Source organism: Etheostoma spectabile, chromosome 14 (genome assembly GCF_008692095.1).
Source record: "Etheostoma spectabile isolate EspeVRDwgs_2016 chromosome 14, UIUC_Espe_1.0, whole genome shotgun sequence".
NCBI classification, from domain to species: Eukaryota; Metazoa; Chordata; class Actinopteri; order Perciformes; family Percidae; genus Etheostoma; species Etheostoma spectabile.
The window spans coordinates 24,233,326-24,244,528 of record NC_045746.1 but is presented as its reverse complement, the minus strand read 5'-3'; the positions used below and the strand labels follow the sequence as shown (position 1 = coordinate 24,244,528).

The following is an 11,203-nucleotide window of genomic DNA, read 5'->3' as shown; positions in this document are numbered from 1 at the left end:
TGGGCGTAACATGCAATAAACCAATCAAAGGTCCTCTCCCATTCCCTTTAAAAGCCAGGCGTGTTTGTACCTTGGCGCAATGCTGTTATGATGGCGGATTTGCATCGTAATATTTTTATTTTTAGTGTGCGTGTGCGTGCTGTGCATGAGCCTAGGCGCATTATACTAATGCGCTGTTAAAATAACAATGAAATGCTGTTATTGACTTTAGACCAGGTTTTTGTTGGTTGACTTTCTGCTGCCTTAAGATAGCAATATGCTAAGAATGCACCTGAACACACCTCCCTGTAAGACCAGCACGCCCATGGGCGCTAAGATGGGCGCAGGTGCATTTGCCTTCCAAACAACGTGGGTGCAGGACAGGACATTAACAACTGCGTTGGTCTTAAAACAGCAAAGTAACTTGCGTCGGTCTATAGCGCCGTGCTCTGCTGGGTGAAAGATAGGGCTGTTAATCCATATCGAGATATTCAGCCATATCGAGATATTCAGCTTGGGCCAAAGTCAAATACCCATTAATCGACCAACCAATAACATTATCCGTTAAGTCATGCAGCCAGCATAGCTATACAAAACCTTTAAAGAGATACTCTCTATAAGAATGGCAGTGATTGGACACGAAGACAAATGATTTGAATTTGACTGGCTTAAACAGGGCAAGTTTTAAGTTTATTAGTGTTTTTAGCTTCTTAACATGTTCAAATTGTCAATAACAGTGCCTACCCACGTGCAGTGATTCCTTCTAAGTGAACACAGTGAATCTGACTGCTGTAGATGTGAAAGAAATGCATGAAAGTTCTGCTAATTTAGCTGTGTATAGTTCCTGTGTTGATACTGCAAGGCGTGCTTCGGGACCGTCTACAAACTACAACACAGAAAAGAGATACAAACATATTTTCAAAAATAAGCGTATGGTTGTGCTGTAGTACAACTAGCAGGAGACAAGTTATATAAGTCTGGAGACACTACCTTATTTAATCATTAAATTGATAGCCGACATATTTTTGTTTCATCTCTTTTCTGTGTTGTAGTTTTTAGACGGTCCCTAAGCTCTCTAACTGCCAGAACTATACACAGCTGGATTAGCACAGCTTTCATGCATTTCTTTCACATCTACTGCAGTCATATTGACTGTGTTCACTTGGAAGGAATCACTTCACATGGCCGGGCACTTTTAATTACATTTTGAACATGTGGCTACAAACAAGTTTAAAACTTGCCCTGTTTAACCCTGCTGGGTGCTAACGCTAGCAGGAGGATAACATGATGTAGGCAGCACCCACTGGTTTTGTTCTTCTCTCTACTGACAAAGCTCCACATTTACAAACAACAGAGCTCCGTGTTAGAATTAATGGAATTCTCCTTTAAGAGCAATTTTTCCTTGCGACTTTTCTTTTTTCTTATCTCCTGACTTGGGGGTTAACATTATTCTTTCATTATGCCAAATCAGCTAGAGTCATATCAACAATTATAATCTGTAATTTCCTTTTAAACAAAGGCAATATTTCCTCCTCCTCTCTGTAATGTACAGTTAAATGGCTTTTCACTCCTTCCACCATGTGTCATTGCCAGACATATATTAAGCTTTAGCGTTGGAAGAACAGCAGCCTGATTCGGTTTCATGATCACGACAGAAACTGCATCTGCCCCCTAAATGTCTTCTTGAGAGGGACTATTTGTTTGCCATGACAGCTATTTGTGCATCTCATGGACAAAAAGCAAACATCAAGAGGAAAAGGGAGATCCTGTGTTTTTCTTGCAATAAAAAAAAAGACGTGAAAATAAAAACATTAAAAAGAATATGGAAAGGACACTGCAATACACACACTCAAACAAAGGTCAGCCAAGGATAACCTGAAGCAAAATCAGATCTTTTAAAGACAGACTACAGCATACATCATGGATGCAATGGGACCGAATAATTCATCTAAAAGGGCCAGAGAAGTCCATCAAATGAGCCAGGAAGACAACGGATTGGCATGAAAAGGCAAAGAATTAGTAACACATTGGAGGATTTGACAAAAGTCAATGAGACAGGTATATGACAACCTGTCAATGCATGTCACACCACAAACAACAAGACTACTAAACGTGATGAACTCATTCTGGAAGAAACCTTTGAAGCTAAAACAAACCAACAGATTTCTGTTTGTGTCAGATTTAATTGCACACAGAGGAAACAAATGCAGTGTAAAGGCTGCTCTTCTCTTGTTTATGATGATTATATGCCTCGAAATAATTGTGGTTATTCACTCGTGTTAAAATGCAACTTGTTGCACCTTGAAAACACACATAACAGAAAGCTGCGGCCTGGAAACCTCATCTTGTATATGCGTTGTATATGTGTTGTGTCTGAGTTGAGTGTTGTATCTGTCCTGTCCTATTAAACCTGTTTGTCAGCTGCAGCAAGGCAGGGAAACTACTTGATCAGTCACTGGATGAGTCACCACTCATATCTGAGCTCTGGGGCATTGTTAAGAGCTTAATGTTGAATGTATAGCATGAGTGTATACCTAAGTAAGTGTTTGTGTCCTTGCATGCAAGTAAAAGAACAAGTGCAGCAGTGGACAACGGAGATGAAGCTCAGATCTATGCAGCCTGAATTCCTCTAATCTGGATTTTGCAACAAAGCCAAAATAGAGCAGAAAGGTAATCACATGAGATGTGATTCTCACCTTTCACATGATCTTCAGGTGAGAATTAATGTTTTAGACACTTTTATTCTCTGGCTTTTAATGTTGTTTAACATGGTTTATTTTTTCGGTTAACCAGATTTCATTGGTTTCAATATGTGTTGTTTCTATTTGAATCTTCTTGTATTTCCACAACATCTATGGTTATATGTGCGTTTTATGCTTGTATACATATGTTTCGGTCTTTGTAAAGCACTTTGGTGCAAACGTGTTCATGCAAGTGCTATGTAAATGAAATAAACTTGCTTGCAAGCTTATACGACAGCGGCAATTTAAAGCCTGCACCTTACCAATCATCCTCATAACTGTCCTTCATAACAAATCAAAAAAAAGTTCAAAAACAGATCAATAAAACAGAGGAATAAACAAATGGAGGATGATATAGTGTGTGTGCGTTTATGTGCAAAGAGAACACCTATTAATGTTATGAGTATACTGATGAGCACACTGACCTCAACAAGACCCTCCAGTGACACAAGAGAAAATGCACGCCCACACACACAAACACACACGCCCGCCCACATGCCCACACACACACACACGCACGCCCACACACACACACACACAAAAAAACCCCAACTTATCCAAAGGTTTCCACAGCCTCCCACACATTCACATGTATGAACATACAGTACATATGACCAGCTGTACCTTCCAGGCAGCAGATCCTCCAGAGGCCGGAGTGGGTAAGTGCCCCAGGGTCTTTCTTGTCCTTGTTGTTGGAGTCCTCCTGGGACGAGTTGGCTGTGCTGTTGCAGATGAAGGCGCGGGCGTACAGCCAGTAGTCTGTACCAATAGCTACCGTCATTAGAGAAAAGGCCGCGAACGCTCCCATGGTGGTCAGCAGCACCTGGATGCCCCGCTCACACCACACCATCGCTGGGCGCGGGAGGAAAGTGATATCTGACGAGAAAACAGATGCAGAATTCAGATGTCTAAAGTACCAACTTATTCTCACTCCCATCTCGTAAAATACGGACACTTGGTCAGGTGCCATTGTTGTTGTTATTGATGCTAAAAGTCTCCTTTAGCGTCACATAACATGGTCGGGACCATCGGCGTCCCTTTTGACGCTGTTAGGTTAAGGTAAAGGTTGTGGATAACGGGACGGTTAGGGACACACGCAGTACACGCTCTCCTGGGTGAAAGTCCTGTGTTTGACCCATCCCCCACCCCGACCAACCTTCCTACAAGAAATTACCCCCTTACATCTACTCGCTAAACCGAGTCTAGATGCTGCTCTCTCTGGTATGTTTGACACACATGTTGAAGGTTGTTTTTTTCCGATGCGGACAGCCACTGTCCAAACGTCCACATTTTCTGCGTTTGGATTGACTAAGGATTGAAAGTACATACTGTACAACACATGAAAAATCTTTGGTTCAAACCACGCCAAGCAGTATATTTCTGGTTTCACTTCTGGGATTGTTCACGTGCTGCTGGAAATTCTGCTGAATGTCCCTCATTTGGCCAGATGTCGGTCACCTTCCTCTTCCATTGTGTTGGCGTTCTAAACTCTGGTGGATTTCTGAGGACTATGGTTACCTGCTCCTCAGATCTCTGCAGGGTAAGTCCAGACAGCTACCTAGAGTATCTGTCCGATCTGAGTTTTCTGTTGCACGACTAAAACAACTTTTGAACGAACACATAACACCAAAACAAGTTCCTTCCAGCTGCACCGTTGCTCCGTCCAGCGCTAGTTTATGTTAAATTTTCATCAACAATTTAGAGATGCATTAGCCAGGTCCTATACCAGGCTCTGGTACATTTGTACAAATAGTCTGGCCACTCTCCATTGACCAGTGTTATTGGATCTGTCCAGAGTCACTCTGGATCTGCCGTAACCAATCGCCAACGTTCGGTCGTGACGTGGGCTTAGCATTGCCAGCGCTAGCCTTAGCTAACTCCTTCACCGCTAATGGAGCGTGCGGGAAAATCAAACTTTTCCTGAACCCTTTTGGGGAGGAGGGCCACAACAGCATGGCCACCGACAAAACTCAGCAAAGATTGTTCCTGCTCGGGCTTTAACTTCTGGATATTCAGCAGCGTTTCCACAATGGACCCAATGGCTTCGGTCTCATGTTTCTCCGCCACTTTTAAAGGAAATACAACTCTAACTAGTGGACAACCTCAATGTCATCGTTCTCAGCCACTCCCTCTGTTCACTGTTTGGACCGTTAAAGATTTGGCAGGAGAAAACCCAAGAATCTACTGCAAACCCAGACGTAGTACAGAAGGATAATTAAAATTGAGCAAAAGTACGTAGGCTAAAGATGCATTGTCAACTCTGAGAAAAAAAAAATGCTGTTACATAATCTATTATCTTTATCACCCTTTGTCTAGCAGGAGCATCACAAGCACCTGAACATTTGTCCTCCTCGACACTTTTATCTACCAATAACTCTTGATTTACTGCAGCACAACCTCCAAAAGAAATGTCTACAGAGGTCGATCATGACATTAAACATTTTCTGTCTAGAGTATTTTCACTTTGATATTTTAAATATGCTGTGACTTTGGACACCAGATGACAGATGCCACAGGTGGGGTGAAGGATACAGATCTCATAATGACATTGGTTTGAATAATTTTGCACCAGGACAAGTCCTGTTTGCACAGTAACGACAACTGTGCAGACAACAATCAACCACATGATGGGATTACGATTATGTTTGATGCTGAAGAAAGGGAAGGCCTATTTTAAAATGTTAATATTGAGATCCTATTATTGGTTACAGCTGCGGTGTCAGGAGACATTAGTTATATATAGAAAAAGAGGCTAATATAATGTCTTAATATGAAGGAATTTTCTGTAATGAAGTGTTTTTACATATATTCATTTTTTGGATTTACATACATGTCTGTTTAAAAAGGTACAGAGGATATACTGTAAATCACAGAATTTGCCATTTTTGGATAAACAGAAATGTCCGTAAACTTAACCAAAAAGGTATTGCTAATTTTCTGCCAGGACATTCTGTTTTTTAGGTTTTTTTCCCCTCAGTGTTATACTAGTCTCAGGTCTCTACTGTAATATGTCATTGATCATTCAACCTGTGATAAGCTAATGGTCCCCTTCTATAGATCAATCACTTTTTGCCTACAGGTTTTAGATTTTAAGACTGTAACTAACATAAGTAATCCATTCAATATTCAGACTTTTACTTGCATCATTTATTTCCACATAGTAAATAATGCCCTCAGAGTTTAAAATTAAAAAGGAAATGCTAAAGGTATGACATGTAACCACTTTTGCAGTCCACCCTGATCACAATTTATACATTGAACTGTCAAATATTTATGCATCAATAGAACGACTGTCCCCCATGGGTTACTGTGGGTGACTGGTGAGAGCTGCTGGAGGGGTTGAGTCTTTCCATTGCATTCTGGGTGAGCACACTGGTGCGCTTTTTAATCAAAAAAACAGCATACACAGCCTGAAGCGGTAAATAAATGTTGGCAGCACACAGCAGAAGAACAAAATGCCAACCTCATGCATCAACAAAAGTTAAAAAAAAAACATCCAATATTATAGAATTGAACAGTGGAGGATGGAAGATGGGCTGCTGGGAGACATAGAAAATGCTCCCTGGTAAGGCTGTCTATGAGTTTTCCTAAGAACATTTAAATAAAGTTAGAAAATCCATTACTTTATAGATAAGTGGATTGTCACAGCAGGAAGGCCACATTTTGTGTCAAAACCTGGATTTAGAGACGTTAATATGAACAGAGTTTGCAGGTTTGAATGAAACATTTGAATTGAGTTGCTGATAAGATCAATTAAGACTTCAGGTGAAACAAACTGATAAGCTTAAGCGGAAAAGAGACACAGGGGAACTGCAGAGGAGCAAGAAAGAAAAGGTAGCAGGGTGCAGAGGTTTCTGTACAGGAATGTAAAATAGACAAGAGAGGAGTGGATGATGAGACGAGAAGAGACGAGTTGAGAGGAGAGGGGAGAGAAGAGACATGAATCGAAGCTGAGAGATGAACAGTGAGAGGGACGACAAGAGGGAAATTGAGATACAACACATCTGTTGTAGTTCAGGAAACAAGTAAAACATTCAAGGAAAAGATGAGGGAGGGCGGCTTTGCATCATTTAACCACTTAGTGCCTCAACAGGATTTCAAACCATTTGAAAAGAAATGGTGGACAAATGCTGGCATGAAAATTCATTCAGCAGTGTGGAAACCCTGGGCTGTGATATTCGTTCGGTTCATCCGTTCCACACACGTAGACAATCGATTGCACAAAGAATATCAATCCCAGTGTGGCCTTTTAAACTATTTGGCTTGTTCTGTGGACTTGAGGGGTGTTTCCATGGCAACATAAATCCCAAAATAACAGAGACCACTGGTAATGTGACCCTGAAATTGACCCGCCTGCTGCAGGTAAGTCCCCAGAATGACTGCAGAAAGACATCACTGCGCTTGGTGGTAAAGTGACACCAATCAGATGGAGGATGAATAGTTCAAGTCAAGAAATATTTGTTTTACTGAAAAAACAATTCATTGCAATGCACTTCATGCTATGCTTATGTTGATGTGTTGTTTATTTTGATTTCATGGTGTAATTTGGTCCGGTGTGGCCAGCTGATTATAACAGCTGCAACACATCTTCATAACTAAGCGACATTATAGGTCGATTTCCAAAGACTCCGAAGATGACACATGCCACATGGTGGCGGTTTAATCATGTTTTGAAATTAAACTAGTTAAGTTTAGGCATTAAATTACTTAGTGGGGTTCAATAAAACATCAGGGATTTGGTTAGGATTAAGGTTAGGTGAGTCGTGTGAAACTACTTAAATGAGGCTGTAATGTAACTTGTTCGCGAGTGAGGGGACCATGGAGCGTGAGACTGGTCGGAGACATCGGAGGCAGCCGGCGCGGTATTACATTCCGTTTATCGCACCGTTGTGACGAAAAAGAGAGGAGCCAGAAGGCAAAGCTCACGATCTATGGGTAATTTTGTTCCTACCTCACCTAGTCATGAAGGCTGGGTCATGACCGAAAGAACCAGCACAGGGTCAAGGGCTGAAATGGTGTCCTAGGAGGGGAGGGGGGGGTGCGTCTCCCTTAGAGATAGGGTGAGAAGTTCAGTCATCGAGGAGCCGGATAAAGCCGCTGCTTCTTTGCGTGAAAGGAGCCAGTTGAGTGGTTCGGGCATCTGGGAAGGATGCTTCTGGGCCTCCCTAGGGAGGTGGTTCAGGCACGTCCAGCTGGGAGGAGGCCTCGGGGAAGACCCAGGACTAGGTGGAGGGACGTCCAGCTGGGAGGAGGCCTAGGGGAAGACCCAGGACAGGTGGAGGGATTATATCTCCAACCTGGCCTGGGAACACCTCGGGATCCCCCAGTTGGAGCTGGTTGATGTGGCTCGGGAAAGGGAAGTTTGGGGTCCCCTGCTGGAGTTGCTCCCCCCCACAACCCGATACTGGATAAGCGGATGAAGATGGATGGATGGATGTAATGTAACTTCACAGAAACGGTTAATTTCAAAATTACAGTTGACTTATGGTTTCAGACAGAACGTAAACCTCGGTCTTCTGATTGAATGTCCTGTTTTTGTTTGAGCCATCCACGCACAATTTTGCTTTTGCAAAACTTTGTCATCTCACTTACTTACTACAGCCATGAGACGTCGCAAGCCATGAGACGAAGCAGCCACGAGACGTCGCAGCCACGAGACGAAGCAGCCGCGAGACGAAGCAGCCACGAGACGTCGCAGCCACGAGACGAACCAGCCACGAGACATCGCAGCCTCAAGACAAAGCAGCCACGAGACGCCACCGCCTGATAAAAAACATATTTGTTTGTTGTTTTGAACTGCTTGCATAATCGACCCACGGGGCCGTTTTCTGGGTAACGACAGGCTGGGTAGAGTAATATTATGAACGAGATTTTGAGAGGAAGCACCAGTAGCATGAAAACGTCCTAAATGTCTCTGAACAAAAAAATCTAAAATCTCAATATCAAAATGTACAGTTGATTTGGAAAAACCATCAACAGTATTTATACAAAGTGGCGTTAAATAGTTCCATTTTCTGTTTGTCTACAAAACTTCATTTGCATTTTTTTGGATAAAACCAAAGGCTTCTGATTGAGTAAAGCCCTCTAAATAGACAAATTTAAACCAAATTTAAATAAGTTCCTATATCAGAAATTTGGTTTCTTTCAACCAAATTGTAAAACAAAAAAAGAACGTGGATGGTTCACTGCAACGCTCTTCACAACTTAAACAAATGATCAGTTCACTACTTAATTTGAATTTGGGGGTTTTGTTCAATTTTATAGCACGAAGAAGAAAAAGTAAAAACCAATCATTCTCAAAAGAATGATAAAGAAAAAATGTTAATAGAACGTTGAAAAACGTCGGAAAAGAGGCAAAAAAAAAAATCAGAAAAACTGACTAAAACTTGGACAAAAAGTGACAAGAACGCCAGGATAATATTCAAAAATGTCAGGATAAGTGGGAAAAGCTTAAAAAAAAAAAAAAAAAGTTAAATCAACGCAGAAACATATTGATAGAAACTTAAAAAAAGTGTTGAAAAAGACGACAAAGACATTTTGACCCATATTGACCCCCCCCCAAAAAAAAAGTGGCATCGTGGTCAACGGTGAAGACAACACGAGGGTTAACTGGTTTCCACCAATCTTTAATTTTAGTCGCTCACTGGCTTTTTTTGTGTTGAAACAAGCTGTAACATTGATGAACATTGATGGGTATGTTGAACTGTATAGTTTTTACTAAAATAGGACTAAGTGTGTTGATATGCTGGGGTTGAGTAGGTTTTCTTGAGTTGCAGTGGCAAAGCCAATTCAGGCAATTCAATTTAAAGGCTTAGGGTCAACCTTAAAATTGTAAGCTCTTGTATGGAAAAAAAAGTAAACCTAGTTGCAGCCAGTGTAGACAATAAAAGGGGTGACACAGCACTTAATATCCTGGCTTTACTTGATCCTGATTGGTCCGCCTCGTCAGAAAATGAATGAGATCCAGCCAATTAAGGCTGCTTTTTGCATTTAAAGAAAATAAATCTGTTGTCAAGAGTGACACTATATGTAAAAATCAACATCATGAAAACAGATTGACATGTTACGTTTCAGTATTGCAATAGCTGTTCATTTAAACCACCAGCAATTCAGTTCTTTACAGCATGTTCCCTGAATGTGTCAGAGAAAACATTTAGCTTGGTTACACAAATGCCAGCGCAGATTAATCAAAACCACTTGTCCTCCGTTAACATCTGCACTCCAGTGTGTGTGTGTGTGTGTGTGTGTGTGTGTGCGCGTGTGGTTTCCTGCACAATTGTATTTGTCCATGCTTGAATGTGTGTGTTTCAATGTGAATATCCATAAACGTGTTTGCATGAGTGTAGATACAAGAATCCACATGTGCATCTGGTGGTTTGTTGATTGTGTGTGCACACGCACGTGTGCCTCTGTGTGTATATTTGTATATATGTGTGTGTGTGTGTGAGGGTGTGTGTGTGTTACCTGAGGGCATGTTTCTGCCTTTTGCCTCCATGTCTTCTCCCCCCTGCTGCTGCTGTTCTTCTTCTTCTTCGTCGGTGAAGAGCGCTCCGTAGCCCCGGTCCGAGCCGCCTCCATCCACCGTTTATCCTTTCTCTCCCCTTCCCTCGCTCCTCTACCTCTCCTTTCTCTTCTTATGCCTTCTTTCTTCTTCTTCTTCCTCCTCCTCTCTTCTTCTCCCTCTCTTCTCTTTACCTTGAACACACTGTGTGTCCTTTCCAGCAAGCGGGGATACTTCACTCTCCTCTCATTGAATTGTCATGGCAGTCATCTTAGCTACCGAGAGAAGGAAGATAGAGGCAAAGGAGGGTAAAGAGCAGATGAGAGAGAGAGAGAGAGAGAGTGAAAAGGAAAGGCAAAAAGAGAGGGAGAGAAGCCAGAGACAAGGAGAAGATGAGAAGGAGATAAGAAGAGTGACAGGAAGAGATGAGAAGAGGAGATAGAGAGAGGGGAAAGGATGCATTCCATTAAAAAACGTGTCATGAGTCTTGAAACCAGGAGATGCTCCCGTACAGAAGCATCTCCCATACAAACATGTTTATGATGACAATGATATGTCTTTGAATAAATAAACAAACAAATAAAAACCTGATGCCGATGGGAGAAAACGAGCCCCCTGTCAAACAAGAGAAGCTGGTTTGCCTCTACAGAGAGAGGAAGAGAGAGATATAAAGCAGTAGAAAAGAACAGGCGATGTGAGAGAGAGAGTGTGCTCTATTCCATTGCCATGGCAACAGTGAATTCCAAAGTCTATGGTGGAGCTGGCGAGTGCCTATATGTGTGTGTGCGTGTGTGTGTGTGTGTGTGTGTGTGTGTGTGTGTGTGTGTGTGGTGTGTGTGTGTGTGTGTGTGTTTGTGTGTGTGTGTGTGTGCGTGTTGGGGGAGTGAGGGATGGATGTAACAGTGAGACGATTTGCTGAGATTAAAAAAAAGAATTATGGGAATTTAATTGGTGTGTGGAAAAGCCTCTTGTCAAACAGGAT

The 11,203-nt window shown here is 42.0% G+C and overlaps 1 protein-coding gene across 2 annotated transcripts in view; it reads right to left on the bottom strand.

Annotated features, from left to right (window-relative positions):
• The window catches only part of cacng8a (calcium channel, voltage-dependent, gamma subunit 8a), a 21,389-nt gene extending 10,444 nt beyond the window's left edge, over positions 1 to 10,945 (bottom strand). The window contains exons 1-3 of one of the 2 annotated variants that reach the window (XM_032535819.1): positions 10,809 to 10,945; positions 10,185 to 10,496; positions 3,345 to 3,596 (exon numbers count right to left, since the gene is read on the bottom strand). In XM_032535819.1, the coding sequence (XP_032391710.1) occupies positions 3,345 to 3,596; positions 10,185 to 10,215 (283 nt within the window). In that variant the 5' untranslated portion in view covers positions 10,216 to 10,496; positions 10,809 to 10,945. The other variant, XM_032535817.1, reaches the window with a different exon arrangement.
• Positions 10,946 to 11,203: the final 258 nt, after the last annotated feature.